This window comes from Oreochromis niloticus, linkage group LG8 (assembly GCF_001858045.2).
Source record: "Oreochromis niloticus isolate F11D_XX linkage group LG8, O_niloticus_UMD_NMBU, whole genome shotgun sequence".
In the NCBI taxonomy this organism is placed as follows: Eukaryota; Metazoa; Chordata; class Actinopteri; order Cichliformes; family Cichlidae; genus Oreochromis; species Oreochromis niloticus.
This window is the reverse complement of record NC_031973.2, coordinates 13,451,304-13,469,959: the sequence shown is the minus strand read 5'-3', so window position 1 is coordinate 13,469,959 and position 18,656 is coordinate 13,451,304. Positions and strand designations below refer to the sequence as shown.

The window sequence follows — 18,656 nt, the reverse complement described above, 5'->3', positions numbered from 1 at the left end:
CACACAAGACTACACATGTCAAAGCACATCATGTATTTTCAGTTTCTTTCACAGAAATGGAATTGACCCTTAGCCACACTAAATACAAACATTCACATGAAAATTTCCTAAGCTGAATATGTATTAATAAACAGTTAAGATAGACTTATCTACTCAAAATGACATTTACTCAGTCACTAAAGCTTAAAAAATAGTAAAAAGGTCATATTCTGTTGCTTAATTAAGGATGAATCTTAAACAAAAACAAAAAACTACTGCAAATCCACACTACACCCAGTCCATTTTTTTGAGGGGAAACTGGATCCTTTATATGGTAGCTTCATCATGCTTCTCTAACTCTACTGGGACAACATTAGAAAATAAACATCCTGCTGAATTCAGTAAGACATAAAACCAGTAACTGATGTGTTACTGAGGCCACAGCTCAATGTGAGACAATCAAAAAAAAAAATTGTAACGCCCCCTGCTGGTCAACAGAAAGAACACAGGTTTAAGGGAAAGGCTTAGCTAATTTAGCTTAGCTAACAGCTTAGCTTGCTGTTAGCTAACATTTTATATGTTAGCTAAAAATGATCTTTGTTTATCAATACTGTTAAGTAGTGTTGTGCAATTAATTTTCCCAATGGCTCACTAAGAAACTGGGACTGTTGTGGAGGGCCAATTAACACATTTTATCTCTTAACAGCTTATTAGCCGCAGCTTTAGCTAGTGGTGTCCACTTTTTATCTTAATTTCAGACAGCTATTTTAAGTATGCTAAGCTACCAATTTAATTTGTTCGTCCAGGATTTGAGGGCTCCTCGAACTCCTGTTTTCATAGTTTAATGCCTTCGGTAGCTGAGAACTTCTCAACACGCACATGTCATTGCCATCTATAACAAATGACATATACAATAGGTGTGCACATGGTTTCCAAATACGATTCTACTGGCAATTACTATTTCCATCATTCAGCTGTAGATAACAAAAGGCGATCAAAGATTTCAGTTTATTGCATTTTGGCAGTTAAACGGATATGAAAATGCCAGATTTGGGAGCGGTAAAGCTTGAAGTGTTATCTCTTATCAAGGAATTCTGCAAACTAGATGAAAATGTTCTATCATACACTCCGGTATTGGGTCTGTATTTATTTCCTCCCATTCGTTTCTGTCTATTCAGCACTGTCAGCAGCACTGACATTTTTATCTTCATCCCTCTGCACTCCTATCATCATTTCATCATCTCCAACTGTGCCACATATCGAGGCCAAAAACTCTTATTTATAAAATCGCTCGCACCGGCTAGAACAGCCATAAAACTCCGCTGTTCTGTATGCGCCAGTGTATGTATGACACTAATTATTTGTGTGCGATTATTTGAACATGTACGTCCATGTGTATGTTTACAGCATGGTGCCTTAGTTCCACGTGACCACACACAAATTCAAGAGAAGAGAGGATGATGAAGGAGAAGAAAAAGGAGAAATAATTCTTTTTTTAAAGCAGCTCATTATCCAGCAGTGTCTGGCTGCATGGCTCCGAGCCAGAATATAATGATGAGGATAAACTCGCCAGGAACAACTAGTTTCTGTTGGAGGCCATCTCAGGGGAGTGCCAGTGCTCCCCCTCAAACTCTTTCCCTCTTTTTCTCCTTTCCCCTCTTCTCCCTTCATCACTGACACATTGGTGTTTGTGCCATGTCATCCGATGATGGGGAGCTCGGCAGCAGTGGCTGCATATCGCCCATCATTAAGGCTGCTGCATTTTCTTCACTCACCCCGTTTCCTCTCTCCCTGTTCACCCCTCCCTCCTTCTCTCTCTGTGCACTTGTTAAAATTTCCTCTGTTCCAAGATCTATTTTTCTCTACTCTCTTCTTCTTCTTCTTCTTCTTCTCTACTCCTCCCTGTCCCCTCACCACCTCCACGCTCTTTCGTTTCCTCTCTCCACCCCTCCTCCTGCTGCCACCGCACGGCCCAGGTTATGGTTTAAACATGACGGCCATCCCTTTGAAGCATGGGGGCATCATCATCACCATCATCGGGCTCATCAGCAGCAAGCAGTGCCTTGGACCAATTTAGCCAACACAGAGAGGGAGATGCATTGGAGACCCCCACCCATCCACCCACCCCAACCCCGGGGCTCCTACGTCTCAATCTGAAAGGTAAGAATGGCTGGTGGGAAAGGGTGGAGAGGGGGGTCACCGGCGCAGCAAGCCCAGTGTCAGCCAGTGCCATTTAATTGCCAGTGTGAAGCGATAGCCCCCGTGCCTGTTTAATGTATAATGATCCGGCCGGTGCGCTTCTCCCGTTAACCAGGAAAAGAGAGGGAGCGGGATGACGGGGGAACATATCAAAGGGCAGGCTTAAGCACAAGGGGCAAAGGGGCCTTCACATCCACCCACCTGTCACACATACATTCACACGCACACAGACAATATGGGGGACCTGCACTGGCTCCAACCCTATTATCAAAATAATGTCTTTCATTTGCTCCGCTGACTGTCTCTACTCTCCTTGGCTCTTTTTCCTCCCTTCCTACAAGAATGTATTTTTTAACAGGACCTAGGTGTAAGGTGCTCATTGGGGGGGGGACTACGAGGTACCGGATTCATTCCTTGAATCCTAATTCAGTTCGGGCTAAGGCACCGGGGACTGATATGAAGCAGCGCTCTCCTGCAAAGACCTAACTCCCAACAAGAGTACAAGCCAGGATGTCTTTTCTCTCAGATTTTCCGCAGCCAGCCTGCACGCTACAAATCGTTTGAGCTATCACAGCAGTGCGGCCTGATCTTTAAACAAAACCAACAAGCTGAAGAAGGCTGTGATGAAGGGATTCTGCTATGCTGCTGACACAATTAGACAAATTGTTACTAGATTTTGTCAGCTAGTACATTTTTTTTCCCCTCATTTTGAGGGGGGTGATGTACTAAACCCTTCCATTCACCAGAGAACTCCCAGAGCCCTCCATCTATTCAGTTATACTAATTCAATTAGGGGCCTCATCACAGGGCATTAGCTCTTCCCCATGGCCAGTCCCCCCCACACCCCAGCCAGTATATTCAATTAGCCGCACTGGAAATAAGATGATCACAATGTAGAGGCTGTCATTAAGGGACCAAATTAGCAGTCACTTAAAGCCCAAGTTGGCTGGGTACTGTTGCCAGATGCCAATGTCTGGATAGACCCACCATCTGACCCTTTGCACTTAGACTTGCTGGGGATGGGCTGTGAGGGGCCCAATCTGACTCTAATCCAGACACCGTTCCAACGAGAAAGCAAAATTGGTGCAAGACAGAATTTTAAAAAAACAGATGCAAAAAAACTGAAGTAAACCATCTAGGTTAGCCTATAAATGAAGCTACCCTTTATTCTCAGGGTTATGCTTCACAAAACATAATTCCCTCTTGAAACTGCTCCCTTCCTGCATCTACATGATCCATCAATGTCACAGAGGTCTAAACAAGCCGCCCTCAGGAGCTGCTTTTCCAATCAGGCTGTAATTAAACTAAAGCTTGGCTTCATCCCTAGACTCCAAACCAGCGCCGTCCAAAGTCCCCTGCTGCAGGGGCATGTAGAGGGAGGAGGGAGGAGCAGTGGGAGTGGAGAGAGTGGGAGGCTGTTTGTTTTTCTGTCTTGGTGCTTTTTTGACTCATCCAGACCCACAAATCATGGGGTTTTCAGGCATCCTAAATTAATTATGGTCACTTCCCACACAATAGAGAAGACGTGCAGTCCTCAAGGGAACAATAAGTAGCTAAATGCTGACTGACAAATAGACACACATATGTATAAAAGATGGCAACGAGTACACACACACACACACACACAACACCCTCCCATGGGTGCACTAATGTCCAGAGCAGCAGATGAACTGGACCAAAGCACTGGCCAAGTGTCAGACCCCAGCTTATATTACGTAGTCCGCTTCAAAGTGTTGCTGTTTGTTTATCTGTCTGCCTGCTTAAACTCACAGCAAGGACATGCCCCATCTCATTTCACATCAGCCTGACATGCAGCGGGGGTAAATGTTCTTCAGGGGCCTCATTAGAAAATGATAAATATAATTAATATTTGAGCATGCTAGCTGAAGCCCCACACTGGAGAATTGGCCTTTTGAACAGAGATGGGGGAGTGCGAGCGCTCCTTAAGGGAGAAGTTTCTGCTCACTGTTTGCGCACATGAGCGTGCGTGTGTGTGTATGTGCTGCTTGCGCATTGCCCTCACAGCCAACACAAACACCAGTGAAGGTACAAGCAAATGAGAACAAGCATGCGTGTGTTTAGCTCTTAGGGCTTAACTCACCTTGACATGGATGCGTTGACAGTGAGCGCAGTTGGGTAGGGGTGTCTAAAACCCCCTGTTGTGATTGGATAAACAGGTTGACCTTGCCTAAGAAGAGGGAAGAAAAGAAGAAAGACGGAAAGGTAAAGGAACAGAGTTGATGGAAGAGGAGAAGCTAAAGCCCTCTGTCTCTCACTTCTCCCCACCGTGGGCCTCTTTATTCTCATTTGATCAGGACAAAAATCTAGGGGATTGCAGAGCGCAGATCAAAGGGAGGAAAACTCTGAACAATTTGAATGCCACAAATCTTGATAGCGATGGCTAATTAAATTTCATAACCCTTCGCTCTGTGTCGACAGAGTGGGGCCCCGTTCCTCCCCAAGCTGGAACTAGGTGTTTTGTTGTGATAATTAAAGACGAAGCGCGGGTCTCTTTAATGGAGCCATCACACTAATTGAGGTCTACACATCCAAAGACAAACAATAATGAATGTAAATTTATACCAAAATAAAGTGCAGCAAATCAAAGGGCGCCATGGCTGCGCTCAAGGCCTCTCTCGGTATTTAGATCGCGGTGAGAAAACATTAAATTAACAGAGCTTAATTTGTAGCCTTTTGTCATATTAACAAGTGTTGACAAGAGTTACCAGGGGAGAGCCCCTATGTGGAATTGTGGGTAAAATACGGGCAATCACAGTTCATTAATCTAATTGAACCATACACAGACATGCAAAATAGTATTTGACACAAAATAGCAAGTTGAGGTTGGTGAGGGCTTAAAGGAGCTGCTGCTGTGGTTAAGCAGCGAGTGTGGAAGTTGGAGGGCCAGCGAGAGACAGAGAAAGCTTTTCAAACTGTGTCCATAAATCCATAAATGAAATGTATGAAAGGTAATATCCACTCTTCTTGTTTACAGCGCCACTCTTTAATGATTTAGCTTGATGCGCACCTTTATGCTTAGCAATCATCACAGCATGAAGATGTTTCTAGCCTTTCCGCACAACTCACAGGAGAATAAAGATGAAAGAGAAGTAAAAAAAGGATTTGCTTACTGTGGTACTAACCATCCTAGCGGATGGGGGATCTGGCCGACAGTGCCAGGTGACAGTGGGTAATAAGGAGATATATCTGGAGGATGTGGAGGCCTTGGAATTCCTGTGGAAGAAGAAGAAAAAGAGGATGACAGGAGGAGAGAGGAGGTGGACAGGACGAGACGATGACAGAGAGAGGAGAACCAAAATCTTTGTCAGTGCTGGGATCTTTTCTTTGTTCAGTTTCACATATGAACGGGGCAGACATCACAGGAGTGCAGATGGGAGGAAGAGGAGGAGGAAGAGGGCTTGTTGCATCGAATGTACACAGTGCTAAATCACACTTCCTGATCAAAGGCCTTTGAGGCGGCACAGCGACACAGTGTGTTGGAAGAGGCAGAGGGGAAGAGAGGTGAGGAGAAAACACCAACACGATTCTTGTCACATTTGTCTGGTGGCTCAGAAGATTAATGATATAAAATGACTGAGGTTTAGAAGTTAACAAAACATAGTATCATAATTAAAGCTTTCTGTCTGATCAAAGAGCTGCCAATATGGGGCTAGCAGTTGAATCTGCCTGCTGATTTACGCTGACAGTCCTCGCTGTATGGGTGTAGATATTACATACATGAATAAACAAAGCAATTAAGGGCTTCCTTTTTTTCCAAGTTCACCTCAATATTTCTGGATTTAAATCAGATTAACAGTCGATTAGCTTTACATTCGATGCTACCAGAAGTACAACGCAGTGACGATCGGACCCCAATATCGGATCATCAGTCTCCATTCGTTGAACTGATCTTCAGATTTAGCATAAAACAAGCAGCAAATTTTGTTTTTCACCCACCGACGGTGACAAAGATGTCCAATTTAAGGACAGCTCTTTTTGAGGGCATCGCCGAGCAATCACAGCATCCACGGTGTTGCCTTTACTCTCTGTGGCAGCTGACAGGCGAAGGAGCTGCATCGACAAGCTGCCCCGAACGAATGCCTTGAAAAGGTCTCGTACACAGCCGGCTGTAAAAATAACTTTCTCTCTCATGACAAACTTGAAACAGGGAACACTAGACAAGTGTAAAAGCGTGGCAGGGAGGGGTTTATGTGCAGCAGACCAGGAACTGGGGGACATTTTTTATTTATTTCTTTTTTTGGCTGGCTGATGTGCGTTTCTTCCACACAGCTTGCTTTTGCCCATCCAGCTGATGCTTCAGGTATTTTGGCCTGTGGTAACAAAGCCAACGTAAACCCAGATGAATCTTCATAGATTAAAGACGTTGGCTTCTGCTGGTGTTTGTTCCCAGCTGATTTAGCTCATCCAGGATCTGACTCTTGAGGAATTTTGGTACGCATGGACTCTTTTTTCCAAAGCAGGAAACTTTTCTTGGGAGTACAGTTATAACAAAAGCGAGTTCTATTAAAAAAAAAAGAAAGCCTGTGGAAAATTATCCCATCGCCACCCAGCGCTCAAGACCTAATATAGCTCATTAATTAATTAAACACTGTGCCCAATTAAGCAGCCCCATTAAGCACTACATTAAACAGCAGCTGGCACATTATTTCCCCTTTGTAAGGGCCATCATAATAAGGGAACATTATTACCTAAAACACTAAGTGAATCCACCAGAGACCTCTGAAAAGCATGAAATTATTCAGCACACTGAAAATGCATTAACCTGAAAGGACGGGCTGAATGACAGTTAGCAAAATTAAGTGCTGGGTCAAGATGCTCGTGGAAATGAATGAAATTGCTTAAAAAAAAAAGTGCACTGAATGGATGTAGGAGACTGAATTGTGGGTATAAACATGGACACTGACTGCAGGATCAACAGGCTACAAAGCAGGCATGGAGAAAACCTGTAAAAGTCTGTGTAAATCTTTCATACTGAGGAGTTTTGTGCACTTAGTTGAAAACTGTGCGCTTGCTGGTCTTTAAAAGTAAAGAGCTCCCTCTACAGTGGCAGTATTATTTTGAGCATTGGCAATTAGAGCGGTGGCTGTTTACTGAATTCCACGTTTAACGAGAAGTTTACGAGGCATTCTGCAAGGTTGTTGTTCTAAAATGCAAGGCCCTTTTTTTACCCCCCTCAATCAAAACCAAACGATTTTAGTGAGCTTGATGGCTGAATCAATCAGAAACAGATTAGAGCAGCAGTTTTCAATAAGAAGCACTTGAGCTGACCTTGTCCTACATTAAGTATCTTGTAAACAGTGCTAGTCATGTTTATGAAGTCATCAAATGAGCAATTAATGGATAAAATAAGGGTTTTTTTGTTTCATTCTTTTTCACATTACCTGCATTGAAAGTGTGACAAGAACACGACTACATACTGTTCAAAGAGCTGTGGGTCCTTATCAAAGAAGAGAAGCTTATGTGTTTTTTCACCCCTTGAGACTTATTCTTAATTTGTTCGGAACATAATTGGGTTTTCGGGAGGTTCATCCTGACGCTTTTGGAAAACAAGTGCACTTAATTCTGAAGGTGTTTTGAGCAGAATTCAAACACGCCCGTCTCCATTTCGATTACAAGTCTCCGCACGCCAGTTAAACTTGTGTGAAAACGCTCTGGACCGTACCTGTTTTGGGATCCACGTCTGTCTGTAGGTGAGGTGGGGGGTTCCCCGGTGTGAAGTGTTCATTGCTGTAGGTGATCAGAGGCGTGAGAGGGTGCACATGGTGGGGGTGCTGTACCACTGGAACCTTATTAGACTGAGAGACAAGAGAGAGCAGGAGGATACAGAGAAAGATAGATGGACAGGGATAAAGAAAGAGGAAAGGATGGGAGAGAGAGGAAAAAAAAGAGGCGAGGATGTTAATATTTGGGATGTGAGTTAAAGATTGCAGGCGCCTGCCATAGAGTTACAACTTGAAAGTTCTCCAAAGAAGAGCTATCAAATTCTGGGTACACTCAAGGCGCCAAACCACCAAACCACAGTGAAAATAGCATGGTTTGTAATTAAAAACACTTCTGTGGTGTCACTCTGGAATTCGGTAACACAATCTAAGAGGCTTGTGGGGTTGCCTGTTCACATTTGAGTTTGATGTGTGATGAGGCACTTTTAACCGCGGTTGTAAGTGAAGTAATCGATCATCTGTAAACCACAAAAATCAAGGGAGCGCGCGCGTAAATCCACAGTCATTAGCAGCTCTCCGCTCAGCTCTCGAGCCTCCTCCTGCTATCCCCTTCCCTCTATCTATTCCCCCAGGGCCCCGGTTCACGGAGGGTATGGGTGTATTGTAATAAAAGGGTTAGGAGAGAAGAGGTGGGGCCGTAAATCCATTTCTGCATTTTTGCCAAATTAGTTTTAGCTATGTAATCTTCTCTTTGTGCTTCTAAGTGGCGCAGGCCCCCTTTTTTTTTTTTCAATTACCCAAAGATTACAGTTGAGCTTTAGGGGTGTGCTGCTGTGGGCCCCTGTGTTAACCGGAGCTCAGCCCCCCTCTCATCAGGCCAGGGCTGGGGACAGACTAATACACACAGTCCCCAACCACAAGATAACCAGATTAGAGCTCTGCTGTAGATTAGGCTGGTGGCAGAGGCTGTGCTCGCCTCTTTACCCACACATCCTTATCCTGCCCTCAGCAGTCAAAGAAGCAGCACTAATCAGGCTTATCATAACATGGATGATATGTTCAGGGGGAGAGGAGTAAGACACCAAGCTGCTTGCGTGCGTATGTGTGTGTTCAGTCTGTTCTCTCGTAGGCCACACACCCTCATTAGTGACTTTAACCCATGCAAGAAAGAAAGAAAAAAAAAAGCTCCACTGTGGCACATTTCCAAAAGACTTTGAAAAACATTAATGGGACTAGATGTTGGCAGGGGAGGAGAAGGAGTGTGTGTGTGGGGGGGGATACATGCATAAGATACTCAGCTGCCCAGTGCTCATTGACAATACAAATGCAAAGCTACGGGCCCAGGGCAAGACAAATGTGAGCAGAGATTAATGCTGCAAACTAATCATCCGCCCAGTCTTTTTGAGGCTGAAGTTAATATCGTGTCCGTGTGAGACCCTGATGCACCAACAGCCCATTCAGAGTCCCGTGCTAAATTTTCACTGGGTAGTTAAAGCTGTCTATCTGCATGGTCAGTACAAGCATGGCCATCTAGACCTCTATTCTATAAAGGCAGTGCTGGGGGAGTGGGAAGAGTGTGTGTGGAAGAGGGGTGGGGGGCATTCCCTATTGCCGAGGTCCCAATGAAAGATTAATGAACCCCAGCAGAACTCCAGGGAGGCAGAGAGAGACTCCTGGGACTCATTCACAGCCCTGAGCTGAAAAGGCTAGGGAGGGGAAAAGGGAGAGAGGGTTTGGGGCGGGTGTGTGTGTTTGTGTGTCAGGGTTGGAGGGGTGGATAGATGGAATGGGATTCGTTAAAAAGAAACACAAACGAAGGCACTCATTGTTGCTTAGGGAATCCTTATCTGATCTGCACACCCAGAATAGAGGGATGAAAAAAAAGGTGGAAAAAACAATCGTGATAGAGGTTATGGCAGCTGCTGAATGTGGCCGATGAGTCGGCAGCTGAATGCTAGAAGATGGCCTCGGTCTCTCCCTCTCTCCCTCTTTTTGTCCCCCCATCCCCACCACCTCATCGCTCACCTCCTAACCTCCTTCACGTCTCTCCGCTCCTCCCTCGGGTAATGATGTGAAAGAATGTTGTCAATTCTTCAACTCTCTGCGCTGAAAAAGCTTTAGTGGCCATTTAAATGAGTTCTTTTGTCCAGGGACCCCGGCCATTGAGAAGACAGTTCAAAATGCCCATCCACTGAGTCCACATTTAGACAGAGGGTGTTAGAGAGGGTGTGTATGGGACTAAGAGGGAGGGAGAGAAGTAAAGGGCAGGCGATTTACATCACAGTCACTTGTGGTATAAGAGTGTCCTCATTTTTTTTTCCTGAAAAGCTCAGAGTGATGCAAATAGCAGTAGGCTGAACTGCCCGCTGGAGGTGGAAAAATGTGAAGGCAGAAAAAGGACACTGTAACATAAACTCAAGTTTTGGTGTTTGTTGCAAGACTTTAAAGGTAGGTTCTTTAAAAGAAGCCTTTACAGTTTGAGGATTGGTCAAACTAGCCCCACTGTGTTATCTACATCCTGCTTACATCAATCAGTCAGCTGATATGGACCTCCTTCCATCAGCTAATACGCACACTCTGCATTTTTTGCGATCATCATAATCACTTCACTTCCTGCTGACGTCAAGGCAGTACCCGGTGGTCCCTTGCGGAAAAGAGGCCAAGCACCTGCCCTGTGGCCCACTGTGGGACAATGCAAGGCCCAGGACTCGTCTGGCAGGCTGCTGGGTGCTTCAGCCGCACAGGGCCCACACAGGGAAACAAAAAGCAGGCAACGTGGGAGGCTTTACTCTCCCTGCTCCACAAAAGCCAGGGGTAAAAAGAAAAGAGCATTTCCTGCCCCTACACCCCCGCTGACTCGCATCCTTCCCACCACCTATGTCGTGAAAATAAACAAATATAGCAGGAGACGGACGCGCCGCTCTGCAGATGTGACGAGCTGATTCCCGAGCTCGAGAAAGAGATTTCGCATTCAAAACAGCCTGAAGTAAAATTTAAGGGCACCCTCTTGCGCGAACATCAGTGAGCACGTTTACTCTTTCCACATCCAGGACACAGATATGGCACCTGCTGCTGAAATCCACCCAGCAGACACAAACAGAAGCAGCAGTTGTTGGCGTTTGATTGTGTTATTAATATCGCCTTGGCTCTTTTTTTTATTCTGATCCGCTCCTCTTTCTTCCAGATGTGAGGTTAAAATGCTCACAGGAAGCCTGCATGTTTTAATAGGGTCATAATCAGCCTCTTCCTGCAAATTCAATCCATCTCAGCAAGTGCATAAATAAAAACTATGTATAACATATATACTAACTGGTAACTTCCATCAGTGCAAAGCCTTTCAGATGTCAGACCTCTGGGAAGGGAGAAGGGGTACAGGAGAAATCAGGGGGGGAATAAAGTGACAGCAGGACAGAGTAAGACAAAGGGAGGGGGACAGAGAGGTGGAGGCCGGACAGGAAAAAGCTGTTGGCCTTGCATTTCCGCCTGGTGGGACCTTGCAGGGCCAATTTGAGCCCTAAATGTGAAGGTGGCGACCTTGTGGGCCCAGTGGGTGGCTGGGCAGGGGGCTAGAGCCTCTGTCTCCCTGCTTCATGTCATGATATGATGAGTTGTCACAACAGCTTGCGGGGCGCTAATGAGCTGTAGTGAGGCCGGGGCAGGGAAGGGAGACCGGGAAGAGAGGGGTGAGGGATGTGGGGATGACAGTGGCGTGATGGATTGGGGTCCTCCAAATTCCAAAGCAAGCAGAAAAAGCTGCCAGAGCACACTGCCTCTCCCAGAACATGCAAGTGGCCGGAATCCAAATCACATGGAGTGACACCACACAGAAAACAACACAACAGCAATAGTGGGAAGCTGGGGGGGTGAATGTGTGTGTGCGCATGATTTGATATAAAGCAAAACAAAACAAAAAAAAAAGAAACAAAGTACAAACGGTGCTGCCACTAATCTAATCATCTGGTATCAATCGATGCTGTCCTGCTGAAATCTGTTTACACACAATTAGTTTTCCTTTGGGAGGCATAGAGTGCCCCCTCCAGGCTACAGATATTAATCTCTAAGCAAACGCCATATCATACCAATGAATGTTCAAACACACACACACACGCTAGTCCTCGTAGCACTCAGCCAAATCAATCCTCAGATTCAAGCAGACAATCTAAAGGAATACTTAGAGATTAGCAGCGATGGAATATGAAATGCTCTGACAAATTACAGGCTTATCAAAGCCATGACCTTCCAGCATAACATGCTGATTAAAACTCTGCTACATTTCAAAAATAATAATTTTTTGGTTAATCAGAAGAAGAAGCAGAAGAAGAAAAAGAAGAAGAAAACTCCTCATAATATTAAGAACCTGGGGATTGTAAAGGGGGGGTGATTTAAAAAGCAGATATGGAGGTGTTGATCAGTTTTCTCTTGCAGAGAAGATGCGTCTCCGAGGGCAAGAGGCTCCCGAGACCACAGTATATTTAAAAGTTAATCTATTCACTTTGCTGCAGTGACATGCTGACTGCTTGATCAGAGCGCTGAACAAAAATATTATGTGGGCCAGAGCCTTTGCTCCCCTTCCTCCTGCTCTCTTCACTAACACTCAAGTCATTCGTCATCATTTATTTTTTTCCTTCTGCTTCCCATCTTTGATAGTCGGCACATCAAATAGAATCGCAGAAAGGACATGTTCTGATATGTCACAGATAAATAAAACTGCGCACAAATAGCTTAAATATGAAGTGGTATTTTGGTAGAGCTGTTGTATTCTGTGAAGACAAATCATCCTCTTAGACACACGTGTGTTCAAGCTTTTTTTTCCCCCCTTCCTTTTCAGTGTAAACAGCCTCTTGAACTCCCATACCTGAGTTAAAGGAGGCTTCTCTGAGAGGTGATATTGTATGACGGCGTTAAGAGCCAGACTGAACTGTGCCTTTTGAAATGCAATCAGTCCCTAAGAATTTCAGCAGAAAGCCGAGCAATTAGAATCTGAATTGGAAGGCAACATTAACAAAAGAATATGTTAATCTGTGAGGTTGCCCCAAATCTTATTTTACATTTCACAGCTAAGACATGAGTTTGATCAAATATTATCAAGTAAATAATTCTCCTCTTGAGAGAATCACGTCTGTTGCCTTTTTAATTAATTTAAGCACATTGTTTATAACGTTTATTACGTAGGCTTGAAAGTTATGCTCGTAAGTGTGTGGCAAAAAACAAATAAATAAATAAATAAAAATATTTGGGATACTGGTCTTGGATCTAGCTCAGGCATGCACATACACAAGCACACAAAAACGCACAAGTTTTCAAAACAGGCTTCAAAAAAAAAAAAAAAAAATCAAGTGACCACAACTCTCTCTCCCACCCTCCCTGCCCCCCCCCCCCGCTAAAAAAACCCCACTCCCTTTCCCCTCACCTATCTACAACCGGCCTGCACCACAACAGCAGCCTGTCAAAACAATGTTAAAACCCTTCAGTGGTAAGAAAAAGCAGAGACAGCGAAGAAGCAGGGGAGCACTGCTGCGTTACTCACCCAGCTGCTCAGATTGAGGTGCCAGCAGCCCACCTGCTGGAGGAGAGAGAGCCCGGGGCCTAGGACTCCTGCCTTGGCTCCCGTCTCCTCCGGCCCGGCTGGAGCTCCATCCCGTGGGTACATGACCCCCTCGGTCCCACCCCCACCCCCACCCCTGCCTTCTCCTCCTCCTCCTCCTCCTCCTTCTTCTTCCACCTGGCCCCCCCCAGCTCCTCCTTCCCCGTCTACGCCGGGGAAAAGCCCTCTCGCTTTCCTTGGCCGCTCCTCTCCTTCACTTCTTCTCTTCCTCCTTTGTCTGTTCCTGTCTTGACTCCTTCCTCCACTGTGTGCGAGTGTATTGCCGGGCATGTGTGGCGCGAGTGTGCATGTGTGTTTATCGTCCCCCCTCGCTTTGGTGTCGCAGCCAGCTGACCATTGTTCCCTCAGGTTTTTGACATTAGAGTGCGTGTGTCTCCTGACGTGTCTAGAGCAGGCTCAGGGTCTGAGGCCTAGTTTCCCCCCCATAAACACACAGTCACCAAATCCTCTCCACCCATCCACCCACCCACCCACATCTGCCTGCTCAAAAAAAAAAAGGAGGAAAAAAAAGAGGAAAGAAAATCCCCCAAAATCCTTCACTCTAACCACAGAAGCACTTGCTCTTTGCGGCCAGCAGTCTCCTCTTCTTTGTCAGAGAAAGTGTTGATGCCGGTGACAAGAAGTATAAGAAGTGAAAGCCAGAATGTGGACAGAGAGAAGGAAAAATTACTCTGAGCAGTTGTTCAGCACTGCAGTAGTCTTCCCACTAGCTATACTCCAGAAAAAAATACTCACAAACACACACACACATACATATACACACCAAATCAGTTATTACCCAAATCCCTGCTGTACGTTGGGTCTGTGTATGTGTTTCTTAAGAGTATGTGTGTGTATGTGTGTGGGCTCTGCTGTGCCTCCAGGATGCCCAGAGACGAACTGGCAGCTTGAAAAGCTTTGGCTACAAGGTAAAGCGAGCAAAGCGAGAGATGGAGACAAAGAGGAGAGAGAGAGCAGGAGAGAGAGAGAGAGATAGAAAGTGGAAAAAAAAAAGGAACAAGACACAACAACATCCACAAAGGGAGGGCAGGCTCAGCAAAGTGTGGCCAACAGTCACTTTATCTGTGTGATGCTGACAGTCCCCTCTTCATGCCCACTTTCCAGGGGAGAAACCAAGGAGAGGGAGAGAAAGTCTTCACTCTGACACAGACGTGGCACCTTTCGTTGCAATCTTTCTCTTTTTTTTTTGGTTCCTGTCCTCCACCCCGCTCTACTTTTTTTCCTCTAAACAATACCTTAGAGTGGAGAACAATTCTTCTTTTAACCCCCCTCCTCCCTCCTTCCAACTCAATTCAAGGTTCATGTGAACAAGGCCTCGAGCCCCTCCTCACTGCCCTCTCTTGCCTGTTCTCCTTTTTCTTTGCAACTATTTCACCTTCAAGACCATTATTCTTCTGAATACTGAAACCAAACAATAAGCTTTGTGTGGTCAAGATTTTTTTTTCCCCTCCGAGCAATTCAAAAGATGTGCCATCCACTGCAGAAATAGACGAGATGCATTTAAAAGGGAAATCCTTCAAACGAGACTTTTCATTTATTATTTAAAAAAAGAAAATAAAAACGTTCCAGAATTTTGCAATGCTGTTTGTTCGCTTTATTTATTTAGTTTTGGGTGTAGCAATAAAATAAATAAATAAATAAATGAAATATCCAAAAATATTTTGGTCATCCTAACATGACTGAGGAAAAAAAGAGGAGAGGAAATATTAAAAAAAATGTTTAATAAACTGAGAAGAAACAAAAAAATGCTACATGTTGAGGAAAATTTCTTTTTTATTGCAACAAATTAATTATTTAAAGTAATAAGTCAAGCTGTCCAACTTTTTAAAGAGATTTTAAATTTTGCGTTCTATAATAATAATTAGGCTTGCCTTTCTTTAATTATCTAACCACCTGAACCTGAATAAGAACCATGACAAATTAAATATTTATAGAATGAATGTCACATTTATTCTATTTTTTTTTACGTGACCTAAATAAGAATATCAATAAAAAAAATTAAAGTTTAACTACAGTGAGAAAATTTAGGAAATGTAGAAACAAGCAATAATTATTTTTTTTGGAAGTGAGATCAGAGAAATGAAAACATGAATGTTTCTCATTACAGCATTTTAAAAGCTGGCAACAGAAACAACTGCAAAGTTTTTTTTTTTTTTCTTAATACAACAGAGACTTTGTTTTCCTCAAAATACGCTCTCGCTTTCTTTTTCTCCTGCACTCGCTCAGCCTCTGTGCCGCTGTTAGGACCCTGCTCTTCCCTTGGCCTGCAGCAGGCAGTCCTGAGGCCCTTAAAGCCAAAACAAAGCCCTGGGAATGTCCTTTACACAACTTGAACAATAGCGCCGGGGCTCCAGCTTGACAAGTAAAAGAGCTCCGACAAGGCGGTGGCTAATTGCCTGCCCTCCCTCCATTCAGCCGCCCCGCCACACTCCTGCCATCTCCTTTTGTCCCACGTGCACTTTCTTAAGTAAACTGCCAGTTTGCCAGCAAGTGATGGACAGCTCCCAATCATCCAGCCACAATGGCATCAACGCCACAACACAAGAGAGCACAGGGAGGATAAAAAAAAACTTTTAAAAACCCTCTTTTTTTTATTCGACTGTCTAAGATGTTCGCACGAGACCGAAAAGTGTGCGAGGGGAAAAAAAGAAAAGAAAAAGAATGACGGACAAAAAGTTTTACAAAACAAGGAAATGAAACAACCTATGACCTTAGCAGTTCATTGTTTTCTCTGATAAATCACGACAATCGGAGGCAAAATGCACGAGCACCAACTTCAAAGTCCTCAGCAATTACTATAATAATTACAGTATAATTATGATATTTCCCAAAAATTCTATTTGAGTAAAAAAAATTGAAATTCTTTTAAACACACAAAATCCAAATTAAATATTGACTCTGATTTTTTTTAATATTACCAGAAGAACGAGAACAGCAGATGTGAGCGGCGATCAGATTTACTTAAATTAAAACGTCAATAAAATATATATTTTAAAACTGATTCGATACGAATAACAGCATGCATGAATTAAAACGTAAAACAGCAGCATTTTATTTTTTTAAAGCACACAATAAATAAGAATCGTATTTGGTTTGATGTGTTAGAATAATGCACCCCTGTCAGGCTGTCAGGACAAAGCAATCAAACAGTGCCTTTCATTATCCAAATTGTCAATCTGTCACTTAGCAACATAAGTGTTATAAATTGCCAAATGGAGCACAGAAAAATATCCACGGATAGATTCAATCAAAACATGATATTTAAAGTCAAACAAGCACCAGAAAATTAAGCACAGCTGTAATTAAAATGTTGAAAAGTCTTACCATTTAAAAGAGCTGTATTTGAGATGCTGCTCGGTTCCTGGTTAAAACAAGCATGCTGGCACTCATGGTAGTGCACAGACTCCAAGCAGACTCCCACCACCATGTCAGCCACTAATCCACTGGGGGGCAGCACCTCATCTACGGCAGCCCCTCGCTAAAGCCCGATGGGTTAAGCCGATAAGACAGCGGCCGGAGGACCGGGCGACAGCCAAGGTAATGCTGGAGCGACTTTAGGACGGCAGCCCTTCGGGTCCCAGAGCGGGGGGGAAGGACCGCGAGCAAGCGGCCAGAGCTGGCTGTTCACTCTCAGCCACCTCACGCATTCAAACGCACACTCAGAGGCTGCGCTGCTCTTCTCCGCGTCTGTCCGGGACTCCCTCTTTACCCCTTGCCCATCTTCATATCCCCCCTAATAAGCTCTTTTGTGTCCATCTCTCTTTCTTTGATAAGTTGAAAGAACAACAAAAAGAGGGCGAGAAAGAAAAGCTTTCATTCAGCTTGCTTGGCAGACATAAAGGTAGTGGAGTGCTGTCTATAGGAGTTGCCCTAACTTGGCTAAACTCAAGCAGCGGGGTGTCTCTCGTCATGTCATTAATCCCCAAAACTAGCCACGCTCCATTCACTGCTAGTCACACTAAATTAAATGCAAAATCAAAAACACAAACGCCGGGCAGAAGAAGTGTCAGAAAAAAGGGGAAAAAAAGGCTAGAGAAAGCTTTCCGATCCAGGGCAAAGGGTGTGTGGTGTTGCAGCCACGTTGCCCCTAAGTCCTGCCCGTCGGTAGCCCCAATTTTTGATGTAGGAAGCCCCGGGAAGAAAAAAAAAAACAGTCTCACAAAAGACAAAAAAAACAGACATTTATCACCAAAAGAGCCTGTCATTGTAGTGCAGCTTTTGCACCTCCAACTCTCCTGCCTGAACTCTCTTAAGACAACTGAGGGGGGAAAAGGAGCCCCAACTCCAAAGTCAAACCTGCCAGACAACAAGGCAACAACAGCAGTTAAAACAATACCCAAAAATACAAATAAATGGATACAAGCTGTGGACGGTTTTCAGGAGAGCTGGCAATAGTAAATTCAACCCGGCCAACTGGTGGCTTGAAGAGAGGAAGCCCACTCTTAAAGCCGTGATCCGACCATCCGCTATACCACCGCTGTGAGCCTTTTAACCACAGCAGAAAAAAAATTACTATTGATCTTCAAATGGCGATAATTGAAAAGATCAAAAAGATTAAACAAAAAGAAAAAGAGAGAAAAATCAAGAATGTGCTGACTTACCATGTTGTGCTCCTTTTTTGTTGCAAGATTTTGTTTAAATAAAAAAAATATTTGCTCAAAGATGCAGCATTGGAGGTGTCAAATTTTTGTAGCCGTCTCTTGATCGTATTACTTCCACAGTCCTGGTTTCCAATGCGTCTGAACTTTTTCCCTTTCTCTTTTATTTTGTTTGTGGTACCTAGCCTTTTTTTCCCCCTGCTTAAGACTTTAAAAGCCTTCAGCTCAGTAAAGCAGCACAAATTATCTTGCCACCTTGCTCAGCTCTGATGCTTTGGCCGCTAACTTTGGAAGGCCCTTTACTACTGCATCAAAATTAGCATTGTCAAAGCAGTTAATGAATATTAATATTGTATTTGTCATTGGAGCTGGCCCATTGCTGAACTCCAAGTCATCCATCAGGGACAAGATTAAGCACACAATTATTTCTGACTGACAGGGACCAAATCTGGAAGATTTTTTTTTTTTCCCCTCCAACAATTTAAAGAAAAAGACACAACATCATCTTAAGGTACCTCCCATGAGACGAGACAAGATTAATACACTTTTAATGAAGCAAGATTTCATGGTGCACGAACAGCAGGAACCTCGAGA

General features: G+C 44.2%; 1 protein-coding gene across 26 annotated transcripts in view; it reads right to left on the bottom strand.

Annotated features, from left to right (window-relative positions):
- tcf7l2 (transcription factor 7 like 2) overlaps positions 1 to 18,656 on the bottom strand; it is a 106,096-nt gene that overhangs the window by 9,909 nt on the left and 77,531 nt on the right. For 25 of the 26 annotated variants that reach the window (XM_013269466.3, XM_013269481.3, XM_013269480.3 and 22 more), the window contains 3 exons: positions 7,862 to 7,994; positions 5,310 to 5,412; positions 4,280 to 4,366 (listed from right to left, as the gene is read on the bottom strand). In XM_013269466.3, coding sequence (XP_013124920.1) covers positions 4,280 to 4,366; positions 5,310 to 5,412; positions 7,862 to 7,994 — 323 coding nt within the window. Of the gene's footprint in view, positions 1 to 4,279; positions 4,367 to 5,309; positions 5,413 to 7,861; positions 7,995 to 13,386; positions 13,545 to 18,656 lie in introns of those variants that run through there. The other variant, XM_025909621.1, reaches the window with a different exon arrangement.